The sequence below is a fragment of the Gorilla gorilla genome, chromosome 2 (genome assembly GCF_029281585.2).
Source record: "Gorilla gorilla gorilla isolate KB3781 chromosome 2, NHGRI_mGorGor1-v2.1_pri, whole genome shotgun sequence".
NCBI classification, from domain to species: domain Eukaryota; kingdom Metazoa; phylum Chordata; class Mammalia; order Primates; family Hominidae; genus Gorilla; species Gorilla gorilla.
The window spans coordinates 26,902,034-26,921,298 of NC_086017.1; the positions used below are offsets into that span (position 1 = coordinate 26,902,034).

Here is a 19,265-nt window from a genome sequence, read left to right on the forward strand (position 1 = left end):
CCGCCTTCTGAGAGTCCAAGTCCAGATGCTGGTCCCAGCCCTTCTTTCTGCTCCCTTGGCAGCTTCCAATCTCTGAAGCTTGCTGAGCTTCCCTTCTCTAAAATAAGAATAACAATGATCATAGGTGCCCTGTTTCCCTTCAGAACAATGAGGAACAATTGCTGACTTCAAAGATGCCTTCTGCCTTGTTGCTGCCATAATTTTTCAGTGTTTTGTCCCCATTATTACATTCTTAAATGGACACATTTATGAAATTCCACTGGAGGTTGGAATCATTTTAGCTTTACCTAGAAAAAGAAATTATTTCCAGTTCATTACCACAGGTTGGATGGGAGTTAATATACTTTGTCTTTTTTATTTCTTTCAGCCATGGAATTCCATGAACACTTGCACAGCATAGGCACCAAGGAAGGTTTGAAGGAAAGAAAACTACAAAAAGCAGTGGAGAGCTTTACCTGGAATATTACCATCTTAAAGGTATCTATAGAGTTGTTTCTGATGCTGGTGATTTTGCAGCCTTTTTCAGCATGCTTCCCTCTCTTAGTATAACATTTCCTGCATTGTACATGGTCAGCCACTGAGATTGTAGAATGGATGCAGAAATCACATGAAGAACTCTGCCCTTCTAGAGTCTGTAGGCACAACAGTTTGACATTGTAGATCAGTTGAAGAACAGGGGAACTTCTATGATTGGCACATTGTAAGTCCTGATAGACAAAGGACTTTGTCATTTTATCCTTGAGACATTTTAAAGTTCATAAATGCCAGTTGCTATATGTAAAATAGAAAATATTGATTACAGAGGAATGATTGGGAATTTAAAGATTCTAGTTACTCAAATTTCATTTAACACTTTAAAGTGTAATTATAGCTATAATGTTCATATGATCCCAGAAATAAATAGAAAAGAATTGTATGGAGCATAATCAAAGGAAATACATAAAAGAATTGCTATTGAAAGAAATATTTCTTGAAGGGAAATGCTATCTCTATGCATATCTATTTTGGCATAACAGTTGTTAAAAATTAACTTTTTATTTTTTATTATAAAAATAATATATTTTCATTGTCAAAAATGTCAAAAGAGCAATAATCAAAGGTAAACACAATCCCATCATCGAGAGACAATTACTGTTGGCCTTTTGCTGTGCATTCTCTCAGGCTGATTTTCTATTTTATACGTAATGTGACATAATTTTTAAAATAATGCTGTGTATGTACCTCGAAACTTTTTTGAGCTTTACCTCAATAGTTCTTCTCAGTGTTACTCACAGAGCATAAATAATAATAACACAGAGGTTATTTCATTCCAGGTCTTGGACAATTAATAAATGTAAAATTACTCTCTGGTGTTTGCCTTCCAAACTTTATGCTCAGCTGAATTTGTAGGGAAGAAAGGAAGGCTTCCCTTTCGCCCTCTGAAGCTGCCTTGAAAACGACCTGACAATTGACAGATTAGCAGGCATAAAAAGGCCTACATATTATATTTATTTAAGGTGCAGAAGCATGGGGAATGGCAGGAGGATGATTACCTAACAACCCAGTGTGGTCTTGATGCATGCAAACCCTTCTTCATAGTGGAGGGACATGGGGGAAATGTGGCCATTTTTGAGGGGTAGTAAATGAATTTTAGGGGAAATGAATGGGCCCAGTGCTCAGAAATGGGATAGTAAATGATTCTCTTTGGGAACTGAATGGTCTGAGAAGGAAAAATAGTTTGGGAGGAAGTTCTTCTGTGCTGTAGTTGTGGTGTTTAATTTTCAGTCTCTTCTGTAAATTTTAATCTTCTCTGGTTAATGAAATTTCAGAGAGGAGATCAGAGGCATTTGTGCTTCTCTTTGGTGGGTCCAGTTTCTAGTTAGATCAGGGTACTTGAACAGCCTCATCTTTGGGAGAGAGAGGACTGAGAGATATGTGGTGGGGGTGGTCAGAGAAACCGTGAGCCTGCTTCTTTAGTTCAGCATGTCAAAGTGTCATCTTTTGGGGTATTGTTTTCTGAGCCCCAACAGATTCAAGACCATAAAGACATTATCACAGCTGCCTTTTTAAATTTCCTCATTCCCCCTCAAGTTAAAAGCTCCATCCTTGGAGCTGACGATAATTTTCAGATTTGATGTAATAAAAGGTATCTTCCAAAGCTAGTCGCCATTTGCATTTTTCTCACGTTAAACCTCTACTTATTTTTATAATTAAGATCATTTTCTTGACTTCTTCAGACATTTCCCTTTTTACATATGTACTTTTCTTATATACCTATTTTGCTTAGACTTTAACCCTGATTGTTTTGCAGATCAGTAAACAGCAGACATAAGAATTTACAACGAAAAGGGATTTGGCTTTACAATTTGCTGACTCACTCCTGGTCAGAGGTGGGGGGTACACTACAAATTTCCTGTAAACTCAAGAAAATATTATCACAGCAGATTAAGCCCTGTGGTAGGAACAAATGCTCACTTTGCTTTAATTTTATTAGAGGCAAATATAGACATAGGGACCAAACTTTGGCTTGTCAAGTACCCTTCCTACTCATGTGTGGTCCGGGAACCAGCAACCTGGGCCTCAGAGGGGAACTTGTTAGAAATTCAGAATCTCAAGTCCCACCCTAGTCCTGCTGATTCAGAACCTGCATTTTTACGAGATCCTCAGGTGATTCTTAGGCACATTAAAGTTTGAGAAGCACTGGGCTGAGAGCCAGCAAAAATGGGAGCCTGATGCACATATTAATGAAAAACAGCTGACATAAAGCAGTGTGCCATATTTTAGAAGTAATTGGACCAAATAGATACACTGAAGAAACCTACTTTCTTTTGAATTGTGTCCAGGAGAGAGAATTAACACCTCAGACTTATGTTCATATGGAAGTAGATGTATAGGATGGGGTAATAGGTCTTTTTTTAATTTCCAGGATAATATTTGCTACAGATGGTGTTTAAGGATGGTGGAATGTAAGTGAGGGATGAGGAAGAATTGGAAAGATCTGTGTGTCATTTCTGTAGAATGGGGGGTTTTTTTCATTCCTGTATGTCACTGGTTTAAACTTTCTTTAGAATGAGTGCTGACAGGGAATCTTGAACGTGAATTTAGGTCTAAGTTGAGCTACCAGTATTTTCCTGGTGGGAGGGCATGGGATCTGTCGAGTTCCTCCCATTACTTTTTGTTTGCAGTGAGCTAGGAGAGGTGGCAGCACTCCAGGCAGATGGCCAGCAGTAAACACACAGCAGGAGGCTCCCAGTAGCACAAATGCTTAGGGAGGGTTTCAGATGACCCCGGAAATGCAGAGAAGAGGAAATGAAGGAGGAAGCCAGGAAGACTGCTGAAGGAGCTCTGAAACAGGCCAAGGCTTGAGAATTACCTGGGATGCTTAAACATGCCCTCTCCTAAGCCTCATCCCAGACTTCCCAGACCAGAATCTCCAGGCTTGGAACCCAGGAATCTGCTTATTTAACAAGTTTTTTGGGGGATTCTGAGGCACACAAAAAAAAACCTTATTATTGTTGTCCTAGAATCAAAAGCTTTCCTGATGCATCACCATAGTCATTTGAACCATAAGGAGGTAGGGTGGCCAGCCATCCTAGAAGCAAGACATTCAGTGCTAAAACCAGGACAATCTGGGCAAACTGGGACCATTGATCACCCTGAGAGGAGTTCCTGCCACTAAAAGTGTCATTTCATTGAAGGATGTCTGTCGCAGTTTTTATGAATCTTTACTTGCCTAGTTTAGTTTTTTTTAATTTTGAAGGTTCTTTTAAAATTCAGAAATGAACAAAGAAGAAATAAAGTCATCTATAACTGCCACACCCAGAATTATCTACTGTTAACATCTTGGCATACTTACTTCCAGTCATTTTTTTTCTTGAATAAAAAAGCATTCATTTGTTGTTATAAATCTATCTTTTTTAAAATAGAAAAATGTTTTTAAATGACCCAAGATTCTCCCTCTGAGAAATAACCATTATTAGACGTAGGTGACTTTATTCCAGGAACCTTTCTATATGAATATGTCTGGATGGATCAGTATATATTTTAATGATTCTAAGTCATACTTTTTTTCACACTTTCGATATGTTTGAAATTAGCATATATCTTATAGTCCATGGCATCTTTGCATTATATCCTGGTTAAATTGGCAATGATCTTTATTTCTTAGTGCTACATAAAATACTGGCACATCTCACAAGCACTAATGTCTCAGATATTATAAAATAAGTTATGTCAGTAGACATAATTCTTTTTTTTTTTTTTCTTTTTTGAGATGGAGTCTCACTCTGTCACCCAGGCTGGAGTCCAGTGGCACAATCTCGGCTCACTGCAACCTCTGCCTCCTGGGTTCAAGTGATTCTCCTGCCTCAGCCTCCCAAATAGCTGGGACTATATGCATGCGCCACCATGCCCAGCTAATTTTTGTATGTTTAATAGAGACAGGGTTTCACTATCTTGGCCAGGCTAGTTTCGAACTCCTGACCTCAGGTAATCTGCCCACCTCAGCCTTCCAAAGTGCTGGGATTACAGGTGTGAGCCATCACGCCTGACTGATAGAATTCTAATATAATTGTTCTTTAAAAATTTTTTAAGTACTAAATTTCATTTTATTTAACCATAAAGATGCTAAATGAATTGGTGAGCAATTTCTACCATAACAAAGATTTATTTCCATTTCCCAAAAGATCCCTTTGAGGTTAAGAAAAGGGATTATGAAAAATGTTAATAGAAGTCATTTTGCCGGGTATTTTTAAAGCTACATGTTTTAGTTATAAGTATTGTTGGTTGTCCTGCTATGAGAGATGACAATATGGGCCGGGCATGGTAGCTCACACCTGTAATCCCAGCATTTTGGGAGGCCGAGCTGCATGGATCACCTGAGGTCAGGAGTTCAAGACCAGCCTGGCCAACATGACGAAACCCCGTCTCTACTGAAAATACAAAAATTGGTTGGGCATGGTGGCGGGTGCCTGTAATCCCAGCTACTTGGGAGGCTGAGGCAGGAGAATCGCTTGAACCCAGGAGGCAGAGGTTGCAGAGAGCCAAGATCATGCCACTGCACTCCAGCCTGGGTGACAGAGCGAGACTGTCTCAAAAAAAAAAAAAAAAAAAAAAAGACAATATGAGCATTCTCTAATATTACTAGATAGAGCATATTGTTATTTTTTTATTGTCCATGTTAAAAGTATTCATATTTGGTCTTGAAACTATAATTGCCATGTCACTTGAAGTTCAGTATTTAAATTGGTTCACTGTCACCATCAGTCCGGGAAGTCACCCATGCTTTCCTGCATCCTACAGGAATAGCAGGGAAAAGAGATAAAGCCAGCAGGTGTCATTGCCAGGCTTCTTAAGATATTGGACCCAGCCTTCTCTTCTCAGAGTTTGTAAAATGTCCTGTTCTAGGGTTTCTGCTGCAAACTAGGGAGAAGGTGTAATCCATTCCCACAGGCCTCCAATTGCTTCTTTGATTTAGAAGCCAACTTTGAAACCTCCCTCCATTAGATAGTCAGCATCATTTTTTGTGTGTCAACTTTGAGACATTATGTTTGTAAAATAAAATTCACCAATTTTGAGCACAAAATCCTATGAGTTTTGACAAATGTATATACAGGCATACCTTGGAGACTGCTTGCTCAGTTCCAGACCATGGCAATAAAGCAAATATCACAATAAAGTGAGTCACATGATTTTTTTGGTTTCCCAGTATATATAAAAGTTATATTTACACTATAATGTAGTCTATTAAGTGTGCAGTAGCTTTTATGTCTAAAAATCAATGTACATAGCTTAATTTAAAAATACTTTATTGCTAAAAAATGCTAATAATCATGTAAGCCCTCAGTTAGTTGTAATCCTTTTGCTGGTGGAGGGTCTCACCTCCATGTTAATGGGTGATGACTGATTAGGGTGGTGGTTGCTGAAGGCTGGGGTGGCTTGTGGCAATTTCTTAAAATAAGACAATGGAGCTTGCTACACTGATGGACTCTTTGTTTCACCACAGATTTCTCTGTAGCATGCAATGCTGTTCAGTAGCATTTTACCCACAGTAGAACTTTCAAAATCAGTCTTCTCAAACCCTGCCATTCCTTTATCAATTAAGTGTATGTAATATTCTAACTCCTTTGCTGTAATTACAGCAATGTTCACAGCATCTTCACCAGGAGTAGATTCCATCTCAAGAAACCACTTTCTTTGCTCATTCATAAGAAGCAACTCCTCATGCATTACAGTTTTATGATGAGATTGCAGCAATTTAGTCACCTCTTCAGGCTCTATTTCTAATTCTAGTTCTCTAGCTATTTTCATTCCATCTGCATTTATTTTCCCCACTGTCGTCATGAACCCGTCCAAGTCAACCATGAGGGCTGGGATCAACTTCCTCCAAAATCAGCTCCTTCCAGACTCCTGTTAATGTTGACATTCTGACCTCTCCCATGAATCATGAATGTTATTAATGGCGTCTTAGAATGGTGAATCCTTTCCAGAAGGTCTTCAATTTACTTTACCCCGATTCATCAGAGGAATCACTATCTATGGCAGCTATAGCCTTATGAAATGTATTTCTTAAATAATAAGACTTGAAAGTCAAAATTACTCTTTGATCCATGGGCTACAGAATGGATATTGTATTAGCAGGCATGAAAACAATATTAATCTCCTTGTGCATCCCTATCAGAGTGCTTGGATGACTAGGTACATTGTTGATATGCAGTAATATTGTGAAAGGAATCTTTTTTACTGAGCAGTAGGTCCCAGCTGTGGGCTTAAAATATTCAGGAAACCATGCTGTAAACACGTATGGTCTCATCTAGGCTTTATTGATCCATTTATAGAGCACAGGCAGAGTAAATTTAGCATAATACTTAAGGGCCCTAGGATTTTCAGAATGGCCAATTAGCATCGGCTGCTACTTACAGCCACCAGCTGCATTATTCCCTAACAAGAATATCAAACTGTCCTTTGAACCCTTAAAGCCAAGCATTGACTTCTCCTTTTGAGCCATGAAAGCCCTAGATGGCATCTTCTTTCAATAGAAGGCTGTTTCATCTACATTGAAAATCTGTTGTTTAGTATAGCCACCTTCATCAATGATCTTGGCTAAATCTTCTGGGTAACTCACTGCACCTTCTACATCAGCACTTGCTGCTTTGCATTGCACTTTGATGTGATGGAGATGGCTTATTTCCTTAAACCTATGACCCAACCACTGCTAGCCTCCAGCTTGTCTTCTGCAACTTTCTTACCTCTCTTAGACTTCATAGAATTGAAGAGAGTTAGGACCTTGCTCTGGATTAGGCTTTGGCTTAAGAGAATGTTGTGGCTGGTTTGATCTCCTATTGAGACCATTCAAACTTTCTCCATATCAGCAATAAGGCAGTTTTGCTTTCTTATCATTCATGAGTTCAGTAGAATAGCACTTTGAATTTCCTTCACAAACTTTTCCTTTGCATTAACAATTTGGATAAATGTTTGGTGCAAGAGACCTAGCTTTTGGCTCATGTTGGCTTTTGACTTGAACTTGGCCTTCCTCAGTAAGCTTCATTATTTCTAGTTTTTTATTTCAAGTGCAACTGTTCTTTTCACTTGAACACTTGGAGGCCTTTGTAAGGTTATTTTTTTGGCCTAATTTTCATATTGTTATGTCTCAGGAACTTTTCATGTCATTAGGGAGGCCTGAAGAGATGGAGAGAGATGGAGAGTGACCAGTGGAACAGTCAGAACACACACAACCTTTACCAATTAAGTTTGCTGTCTTATAAGGAAGGGCACACTTTATGGTGCCCCAAAATAATTAGTAACATCAAAGACCACCAATCACAAATCACCATAAGTAATATAATAATAATGAAAAAGTTTGAAATATCGCAAGAATTACCAAAGGGTGACACATAAACACAAAGTGAACACATGCTGTTGGAAAAATGACACTGAAGACTTGCTTGACGCAAGGTTGCCACAAACCTTCAGTGTGTAAAAAAAAAAAAAAAATGCAGTATCTGTGAAGCGTGATAAAATAAAGTATGTCTGGAGTCATGCAACCCCCAGCACAATGATGATAGGGCACTGTTGTCACCCTGCTCCCCCAAATTGCATTGTGCCCCTTTGTAGTAAAATCCTTTATGTTGGCAACCACTTATCTCATTTCTATCTCTATAGTTTGACCTGTGCCAGAATGTCATATAAATGGAATTACATGGCATACAGTCTTTTCTGCCTGGCTTATTTCATGTAGCATAGTGCTTTTGAGTCATACAAGTTAATGTAGGTTTCAGTACTCCATTCCTTTTTATTGCTAAATAGTATTCTGTTTTATGGATATAACACATTTTGTTTATACCTGCACCAATTTATGGACATTTGTGTTGTTTCCAATTTTTAGCTATTACAAATAAACCTGCAATGAACATTCACATATCAGTCTTTGTATGGACATGCTTTTATTCTTCTTGGGTAAATATGAGTGGGATTGCTGGGTCACATGGTAAATGTGTGTGAGACTGATAAGAAACTGCCACAGTGCTTTAAAAACAACTGATGTTCCATTTTGCATTTCCCCAGCAGTGTTGCAAGGGTTTTAGTTGCACCACATCCTTGTCAACACTTGGAATTGTCAGTTTTGTCATTCCAGTAAGTGGATGGGGGTTGAGCATCTTTGTGTGTACGTGAGTTTTAAAAAATATCTGACAGACTCTAATGTGGTTTTCTTTATGTTTCTTCTGCTTGGGGTTGGTTGAGATTTTTAGATATGTGAATTTATAGTTTTTAACAAATTTGGAAACTTTTTGGTGATTATTTCCTGAAATTTGTTTCTGTCTTACCCTTTCTACCATCTCCTTCTGTAACTCCAATTATATGTATAAATATACTGCTTGATATTATCCCACAATCACAGATGCTTATTCATTAGTTTTTAAGTACTTTCTGTGTTTTAAAAAAAATTTTTTTTGAGACAGGATCTCACTCTTGCCCAGGCTGGAGTGCAGTGGCGTGAACACTACTCATTGTAGCCTCAACCTTCTGGGCCACAGTGATCCTCTCATCTCAGCCTGCTGAGTAGCTGGGACCACAGGCATGTGCTACCATGCCTGGATAATTTGTACATTTTTTGTAGAGACTAGGTTTTGCCATGTTCCCCAGGTTGGTTTCAAACTCCTGGCCTCAAACAGTCCTCCCACTTCAGCCTCCCAAGGTGTAAGAATTACCACACTCAGCCGTTTCCTTTTTGTTTTCTTTTTTAATTCTTGATATTTTTATTGCCATGTCCTTGAGCAATATTGCTATATTTTCAAGCAACACTTCTGTCTTCTGTAATATCTAATCTGCCATTAATCCTATTCAGTTTTTTAATTTCAAATTTGTCATGTTTCTGTTCATGCTAGTCATTTCCTCTACCTTCTTGAAGACATGTCATATATTCACAATAGCTGTTTTCCAGCTCCTTCCTCTCCACTCTTGGCCCCTCATGTTCTAGCCACTGTCGGCTCCCTGAACTCCACACTCTGTCTTCTCACCCCAGTGGGACTGCTGGGCTCTGTTTGAGTTCCCCTTTCCTGCACTGCATCTGGAAACTGCAAGCAGTAAGCTGGACACGGTTGTTTGTATTTCTTCTCTCAGGATCACTGTGTTGTACTATCTGAAAATCATTGTTTTCTGCATTCTGTCTGGTTTTCTAATTGTATGCCAGCCACACTTCCAACTTTTCCTGTGTCATTTCTTTCTTCCCACCCTCTGCCCCATCTGCTACTCCATGAAACAGAATATTCACTCCGTTTGCATCTCTCTGGTTTGGTTGTGTTTGAGATAGAACTTTCAGGACTTTTATGACTTGCCAACATGACTTCTGTGAGTTTTAGTTCATAGAATGATTATACCCTTTTTTTAGTTTAGTTGCTGTTTGTGGCTTTTTGCTTGGCTTTGTTTTTGCTCATTTCATCAGGAATGTAGAATGGAAATTCTGTAATGCATTTTCAATCCACCAGCTTAATCAAGACTTCCTCTACCTTTATTTTCCAGTTGCCAAAATATTCACTGTACTGGTGGTAATTTTCACTGTGTCAATTGATTGCCATTCCTAAAATGGTAGAATCTCATACTAGAAGAGTCCTGTTTTCATTGGTCTGTTTTGGTTACCAAGAGTAGAAACTCACTCCGGCCAGCTCACAGAGGAGTGGCCACAGATGCTGGCTCACACAAGGGATCATGAGAGGGACAGGGACCTCAGGGAACTTGGAGACCGGAAACTGCAGTCCAGCCTCATGACAATAGCAAGCTGTTCGGAAACCTGGCAGCCCCCGAGGTAGCTGCTCCTCTCTGTGGAACAGGGGTCTTTCTGCTTATCTTTCTGCCTCTTCTCCATTCTGCTTCCTCTGCTGGCTGGTTCGTTCTGTTCACTCAGAGTTTCTACTGCTTTATAACTTGTTCTGGACTTGGTCTGTTCTTTACCATATCCTCTAAGCATTTATTTCAAGTACTCAATCTATTTGTATTTCCTACCTCAGCCTAGCCTTTTAGCTGCAGACCAGTGGTCCCGATAAACCTCCTCTTGTATTAAGTGTCCTTGGATCAGGTTCTCCCCCTGCTTTAATCCACTTTGTCCAGGAAGGTATTGTCAGCACAAAATATAGCTCCCTTTAGTGGCTGTTTCGGTTATCTATTGCTGTATAACAAACCACTGCAAAACTAGTGGCTTAAAACAATGACTTCTCATTTCTCGTGATTCTGTGGGTTAGCTGGGCTCAGCCAGATGGTTTTGCTGCTCCATGTGATATTAGCTGGGATCACTTAAGAGATTTGTTCTGCTGGGAACTCAGCTTGGCCTGGAACATCCAAGAAGGTACTCACATGGCTGGATCTCATCTGGGGTGGCTGGGATGGCTGGGCTTTTTTTTTTTTATAGCATCTATATCATATCTTGGACTTGAATTAAGCTTGTTACAACCGAAGATGTTTTCCAGATGAATGGCTGCCAGGCTAGCTCTCCTGACCTGTGCCCCTCTACCATCAGAAACAAGGCTATCAATAAACCCTAAAAGTAATTAGAGATTCATTCTCTTTAGGAACCTAAAACTTCTGCCAAAACATAAATCAATAAACCAGATGGTTTTTGCACCTGGTAAGACATTTGTCTTGATTTTCTTCATTTTTACCTGAGATACAGTGCTTATCTTGAAGACTTAAAGACTGGCATTTGTTTCCTTTTTGAAATTACCATGATGGTTGATGTATGACTCCTTTTATTGAGGCTCATATCTTTTAGTTATTTTTATTTATTATAGGTAGTATAGTATGTTGTCTCTTTTCCTGAAAAGCTATAATTGACTGAAAGCCATTTCTCTATTTAGTGTGTGAAAATTTCTCAGAATGGCTCAGAAAATCAAACTATAGTAGCATTTGTCATTAGGCAGGCTGTTCTTTCTGGTCCATTTGAAATACAGTAAAACCTCAAACATTGGGACCCCACTCATGTGGAGTTTGTGATTACTCAGCTAATGTTTGACTATGTAAGTGGTGTGCTTGAAAGATTAATAGCGTGAAGGAGGTGCTTATGTGCACGCTATTTTCCCTGGTGTTTCCGAGGGCTCTCACGCCCATGGCCCAGCCCCACTTGCCTCTCAGTGTTCCCTCGCTCTCTGCGTCCTCTCTCTACACAGCTGGGCCACCCTCCCCTCCCCTCTGGCCCTGGTCCCTGCCTGGAACCCTCTCCTGACACCCCACCTTCTGTGCCTAGGTCATGGCTCACCTCCACTGTCTGGAGACTCCAAAGGCTGCTCCTGAATGCTCACCCTACCTCTGCCACCAGAGTGGACAGCTCTGTGCCAGACGAGGCCACTGTCCTATTGCATGGTGGACTTTAGCCCTTCCCATGGCCAGGTCTGTAGCAGAGGGAGATGTAGTCAGTCAGAACCTAGAAAGCTTTGTAGCATAGAAATCGTGCTGCTAAATGGTTGGGCTCCAGAGGCGCCATATGTTGGAGTCACGGTCACTCCTCTGTGGCAGGCAGCATCAGCCCCTGGGCCTGCCGTCATCCTTTCCTGCCCTGAGTTTCCCCAACTCAGACACCGCCTCCTCCGTGGTGCTGCCGAGGAGCCCCCAACCCTCCGTCTTTGGTGAAGGAAAAGTAAAATTGTTTCTAAGGAGGAAGGCATTCATTCTGAATTTAAAAATTGAATCATATTTAAAATTATTAACTTTTGTACAAACCTCTGAGCACAACCATGGGAAACTTGGAGACTAACTGTAAATGTGATGACAGCCCAAATATAGGCAAAAAGTGTGGCAGGCAAAGGGAGCCACACGGATAGTCAGATCCATGCAGCCCACTGTCCCTTCATCATCAAGACACTGCCTCGAACCACAGAAACATCTCTTTGGATCCAGCAAAAACCAAGGGCAGGAGCTGTGCTTAGAGGGCTCTCCTTTCCGCTCCTGCACAGAACCCTTCATCCCCCTCTGGCAGCTTCTTTGCATCCTTTGGGGTGGAGGTCAGGGTGGAGGGAAGGCGGTCTTCCTGCTGTGGGGGGAGACAAGCTGATTTGCAGCTCATGTTCCATGCCCATCAAACATGTGAGTGCACATACAGGAAGCCAAAACGACAGAAAACATCACGCACTCTTAAAATGAGCCTAACGTCCTGTACAAAAGCCTGTGTCCTGTTGCTGTAGGTTTAGGTGACTCTGATGATTAGGGAGTCTTTTTTCAACCATAAGGTTTATTGAGACTTCAGTGGGAAGTGGACCTGACCAAGCTAGGAGGCCTTCCTTAATTCTGATGAATGTGCCACGATCTCAGCCAGCCTCAAAAGAACTCTTGAAAGGGGAACTATCAATGTATAATAATGAGAGGTGATTTAGAATCCGTAGCCAAGACTCCTACAATCCATTCATTCTTCTTTTTTTTTCCAGACGGAGTCTTTCTCTGTCCCCCAGGCTGGAGTGCAGTGGTGTGATCTTGGCTCACTGCAACCTCCACCTCCCGGGTTCAAGTGATTCTCCTGCCTCAGCCTCCCGAGTAGCTGGGATTACAGTCGCCCGCCACCATGCCTGGCTAATTTTTGTATTTTTAGTAGAGACAGAGTTTCACCATGTTGGCCAGGCTGGTCTTGAACTCCTGACCTCAGGTGATCCGCCCACCTCGGCCTCCCAAAGTGCTGGGATTACAGGTGTGAGCCACCACACCCATTTCATTCTTTTGTTCACTCATTCCTCATTCAACAAACACACAGTGGAAATCCATATTTCTGTTTCTGCTTTTAATCACAGGAAGAGTGAATTGTCTACACAGTTGTTGATGTGCTGGATACATGAAAAATGTAGTGTGTGTTTCAACCTGCTTGCTTTAAAATATTGCATGCAGTCTGTGGGGTTCAACTCTCTATAGTTTTGGCCTCACAGTTTAGTTTATCCAACAGGAAAATAAAACAAACATACCAGAGAGAAAGGTGTGTGTGTTTCAGTGTGATTTGCTGTTCAGACTCTACCCGTAATCTCTCTAAACTCAGTGTCCTTTTTATGAAACGAGAATGGTAATAGCACTTCCCTTGCATCCCGTCTTTGTGGAGCAGGTGGTATCAGTGAAGGTATCTAAATTCTGCTGTGTTCCTCTCTGCATTCCCAAATAGATAAGAAAGACAGGAAGGAGGAGTATTTTTGTGCCTAGACTCCCATAATGGTATGAGTACCCTCCTCCTTCTCCTCCCTCACACTGCATGTGATTTGGAAGAAAAGTGTCTGCTGGCCCCCAGGGAATGGAAGGTGCTAATCTTTGCTGTCTTCAACATCCAAGCATGTGGCCATTACACAGGTGGCAGAGGGCAGGGGAAGTCTTAGCTGCCGCACTGGATCCCTCACCTCAGAAGTAAGACAACTGTTTTTCTCTAATAGATAGTTGGACAAAAGGACTTTGAAAAAATTAGCCAGATGTAGAATCCCTGTTGTTTTGCCCCTGCGTCTGAATAAAAGCAATGTCTTGTGATTGTTAAATGGCTCCTAAAATGTAGCACTAACAGATGTGTCTTGAAATATTTTTAATATATTAAAAACTAGAACATCTTTTGTGGTCATACAGAAAGTATGGTGATTAGCCGAGGGTTGAGCACAGCTGGGGTGCGGTTCTGGCATTTGGAGCTGCCATCATTCTTTTCCTGGCTGCTCTGGCCTCTGATCCAATCCCAGGTAAGCCACAGGCTCAGCCAGAAAAAGCACAGTCACACCAGACTCGCAGCAAGAGCTGCTGGGATCCAGCCACTGCCCTTGGTTACATCTTGTAAAGATTACTTTCTGGGCCTAAGTAAGAACCTTAAATATTTTGACCTAAGGTTGTTATAACTCTTTCAAGATGAAAACAAAATAGAATAAGTTAAAAAAATTCAAACCAGAATGTGTGAAATCAAATGACATTTGAGTTGTTCAACTGAAAACATTGCAAAGCCAGCTTTGTGGAAGGAGTCTTCAAAACCAGACACCCTGTGTCAGTGGGTGGCAGTGTTTTAAGTAACCTTTGCTCTTTTCAAGTCTTTTGAAGCAATGAAATATGAACACTGCTACAGCAAACACCCCCACCTCTTTCAGATTTTTTTTTTTTTTTTTTTTTTCTGAGACAGAGTTTTGTTCTTGTTGCCCAGGCTGGAGTGCAATGGTGTGGTCTCAACTCACTGCAACCTCTGCCTCCTGGGTTCAAGCAATTCTTGTGCCTCAGGCTCCCAAGTAGCTGGGTTTACAGGCGCCCGCCACCATGCCAGCTAATTTTTTTTTTGTATTTTTAGTAGAGACGAGGTTTCACCGTGTACTCCTGACCTGAGGTGATTCGCCCGCCTCGGCCTCCCAAAGTGCTGGGATTACAGGCATGAGCCACCGCGCCTGGCCAGAATTGTTCTTCACTCACGCTACATGCCTTACCTCCAAGACATCTTAAACATGTAGTTTTAGACACATAGAACAAAATGAAAGTGATGTGGACAAAGTTCAGCAGCTCCTCAAGCCCAGATTTATTGCCTTTGGGAGTCCTTTGTGTCTCGCCTTGGTAATGTCCAAAGGCCTATTCTGTTTAAGATACCATGATTACTTCTCTGAAGTTGAGAAACATAAGATTCAACCAGATGAAGAATTCTGTTATTACCACATTAATTATCGTATGCCATCTGGGGATTTTTGTTTTTAAATACCCTGTCATCATGTGGTAGATCTCTATATGCTGACACGGAAAGATCACTAAGACATAACTTTTCGTGAAGAAAAAAGGAAACCAAAGAACAATATAGATTGCTTGATTGTATTTACATTAAAAGTAAAATAAAATACCTATTTGTAATATATATATAATGCCGAGAAAAAGACAAAACTCATTGTTTTGGGGGCAGCTGTGAGATTAAAGGGGAGACTTTCACATTTTACTTTAATTACATTCCTTTAATTGCATTCAACAGATGGTTATGGAGCCCTTACTCTGTACCTGGCACTGTTCTAGGCTCTGAGGATACAGCAGTGATCAGAAGACAAAAATTCCTGCCCTCGTGAAGTTTACATTTAGTGGAAGAGACAGACAATAAACCAAGCAGTAGAGTATGGCAATAGGTGTTATGGAAAAAGCAAGGCAGGGAAGCGGTGAGGAGAATTATGGACAGGAAGTGGTAGTTCTAATTAGACAAGATGGGGCTGTCAGGGAGGGCGCTGCTGTGAAGAGGGCATCAGAGTCAAGATGACATCAAGGGGAGGGGAAGGAGCTAGCTACGTGCATTTCTGGGGCAAGGGCATTCCCTGCAGAGGGAACAAGGAGTGCATAGACATTGAGGTTGGACTAGAGAGGACCTGATGGGTTTGAGGAACATTTAGGAGCGCAGCATATCAGAGGCTGAGTGAACAGTACAGGGTGGGTAGGTGGGTGAAGGAAGTCAGATGAGGCTGTGGGCAAGGACTTTGACTCTCACTCTAAGTTATTTGGGGAGCTGCTGAAGTGTTTTGAACAGAGGGAAAGGGATGTCCTGTGTTTTAATTTGAGCTCTCTGGCTGTCACGTTGAACATGGAGAAAGAAGACCAGTCAGAATAAACTCCAAGAAAGATTATGGTGGCTTAAACCGCAATGTTGGCAGTGAAGATGGTAAAAAGTGGTGAGAAACTTTATATATATGTTTTGAAGATTGTGACACTAGGACCTACTGACAGGTGGGATGATAGATGGAAGAAAAAGGGAAGAATGAATAATGACACCAGGGTCCTTGGTCCAGGTCACTGCAAGAATGGAGTTGCTTTGACTGAAGAGTAGCTGGTAGTAGGAGTAGTAGCAGGATATCAGAAACTCAGCTGGACATGTGATGTCCAAAAGAATGATGCCTAGATAGGCATTTTGGTAGGTACTAATTTTTATTAATAAAAATAAGAGCATACATCAGTGAAATTAAAAACAGAAAATGCATAGAGAAAAATCAGTAAAACCAAAAGCTAGTCCTTTGAAAACCTTATTAAAATCAGTAAGTATTTAGTCAAGCTAACTAAGAAAGAGATGATACAAATTACTAATGTCAGAAATGAAATAAAGGATATCACCACAGATTTTATGGACACTAAAAGGATAATGAAAGAATATTATGAACAATTCTATGGCCACAAACTTGAAAACCTAGATGAAATAGGCCAATTCCTTGAAAAGTACAATCTGCCAAAACTCATATGAGAAGAAATGTACAATCTGAATAATTCTATATCTATTAAGGAAATCAAATCAATAATTAATAAGCCTCCAAAACAAAAAGCACCAGCACAGATAGGTTCACTGGTTTCTGCTAAACATTTAAGAAAGAAATGATACCAATTCTCTACAATATCTTCCAGAAAATAGAAGCAGAGTGAATACTTCCTAACTCATTCTACCAACCCAGTTTTACCTTAATACCAAACCAAAGACATTACAAGAAAAGAAAACAATAGACCAGTATCTCTCATCAACACAGATACAAAAATCCTTAACAAAATATTAACAATTAAAATCCAAAAATGAATAAAAAGAATTATTCACCATGATCAAACGGGATTTATACTGGGTATACAAGGTTGATTTAACTTTTGAAAATCAACTAATGTCATTCATCATATCAACAGGCTAAAGAAGACAAAGCTCGTGGTTATATCAGTAGATGCAAAAAAAATTTTGACAAAATTCAATTCCCATTCGTGATGAAAATTCTCAGTGAACTAGGAATAGAGAGGACCTTACTCAACTTGATAAGGAACATCTACAAAAATCATACTGCTTACATCATATTTAAAGGTGAGAAACTGAAAGCATTCCCGATAAGATTAGGGACAAAGCAACGATGTTCTCTGACACCACTGCTTTCAACATTGACCTGGAAGTCCAGTCCTACATAATGCAGAAAGACAAGAAAATAAAATAAAAGGTATATATCTTTTTTTCTTTCTTTTTTTTTTTATACTTTAAGTTTTAGGGTACATGTGCACATTGTGCAGGTTAGTTACATACGTATACATGTGCCATGCTGGTGCGCTGCACCCACTAACTCATCATCTAGCATGAGGTATATCTCCCAGTGCTATCCCTCCCCCCTCCCCCCACCCCACAACAGTCCCCAGAGTGTGATATTCCCCGTCCTGTGTCCATGTGATCTCATTGTTCAATTCCCACCTATGAGTGAGAATATGCGGTGTTTGGTTTTTTGTTCTTGTGATAGTTTACTGAGAATGATGATTTCCAATTTCACCCATGTCCCTACAAAGGACATGAACTCATCATTTTTTACGGCTGCATAGTATTCCATGGTGTATATGTGCCACATTTTCTTAATCCAGTCTATCGTTGGACATTTGGGTTGGTTCCAAGTCTTTGCTATTGTGAATAACGCCGCAATAAACATACGTGTGCATGTGTCTTTATAGCAGCATGATTTATAGTCCTTTGGGTATATACCCAGTAATGGGATGGCTGGGTCAAATGGTATTTCTAGTTCTAGATCCCTGAGGAATCGCCACACTGACTTCCACAGTGGTTGAACTAGTTTACAGTCCCACCAACAGTGTAAAAGTGTTCCTATTTCTCCACATCCTCTCCAGCACCTGTGGTTTCCTGACTTTTTAATGATCGCCATTCTAACTGGTGTGAGATGGTATCTCATTGTGGTTTTGATTTGCATTTCTCTGATGGCCAGTGATGATGAGCATTTTTTCATGTGTTTTTTGGCTGCATAAATGTCTTCTTTTGAGAAGTGTCTGTTCATGTCCTTCGCCCACTTTTTGATGGGGTTGTTTGTTTTTTTGCTTGTAAATTTGTTTGAGTTCATTGTAGATTCTGGATATTAGCGCTTTGTCAGATGAGTAGGTTGCGAAAATTTTCTCCCATTTTGTAGGTTGCCTGTTCACTCTGATGGTAGTTTCTTTTGCTGTACAGAAGCTCTTTAGTTTAATTAGATCCCATTTGTCAATTTTGGCTTTTGTTGCCATTGCTTTTGGTGTTTTAGACATGAAGTCCTTGCCCATGCCTATGTCCTGAATGGTAATGCCTAGGTTTTCTTCTAGGGTTTTTATGGTTTTAGGTCTAATGTTTAAGTCTTTAATCCGTCTTGAATTGATTTTTGTATAAGGTGTAAGGAAGGGATCCAGTTTCAGCTTTCTACATATGGCTAGCCAGTTTTCCCAGCACCATTTATTAAATAGGGAATCGTTTCTCCATTGCTTGTTTTTCTCAGGTTTGTCAAAGATCAGATAGTTGTAGATATGCGGCGTTATTTCTGAGGGCTCTGTTCTCTTCCATTGACCTATATCTCTGTTTTGGTACCAGTACCATGCTGCTTTGGTTACTGTAGCCTTGTAGTATAGTTTGAAGTCAGGTAGTGTGATGCCTCCAGCTTTGTTCTTTTGGCTTAGGATTGACTTGGCGATGCGGGCTCTTTTTTGGTTCCATATGAACTTTAAAGTAGTTTTTTCCAATTCTGTGAAGAAAGTCATTGGTAGCTTGATGGGGATGGCATTGAATCTGTAAATTACCTTGGGCAGTATGGCCATTTTCACGATATTGATTCTTCCTACCCATGAGCATGGAATGTTCTTCCATTTGTTTGTATCCTCTTTTATTTCCCTGAGCAGTGGTTTGTAGTTCTCCCTGAAGAGGTCCTTCACATCCCTTGTAAGTTGGATTCCTAGCAGCACATCAAAAAGCTTATCCACCATCATCAAGTGGGCTTCATCCCTGGGATGCAAGGCTGGTTCAATATACACAAATCAATAAATGTAATCCAGCATATAAACAGAGCCAAAGACAAAAGCCACATGATTATCTC

General features: G+C 40.4%; 1 protein-coding gene across 7 annotated transcripts in view; it reads left to right on the top strand.

Annotated features, from left to right (window-relative positions):
* The window catches only part of PLCL2 (phospholipase C like 2), a 208,044-nt gene that overhangs the window by 182,714 nt on the left and 6,065 nt on the right, over positions 1-19,265 (top strand). For 3 of the 7 annotated variants that reach the window (XM_063703435.1, XM_063703434.1, XM_063703436.1), the window contains exons 6-7: positions 368-477; positions 17,074-17,590. In XM_063703435.1, the coding sequence (XP_063559505.1) occupies positions 368-477; positions 17,074-17,343 (380 nt within the window). In that variant the 3' untranslated portion in view covers positions 17,344-17,590. Of the gene's footprint in view, positions 1-367; positions 478-17,073; positions 17,591-19,265 lie in introns of those variants that run through there. The other 4 variants (XM_004033703.5, XM_055381117.2, XM_063703438.1 and 1 more) reach the window with 2 other exon arrangements.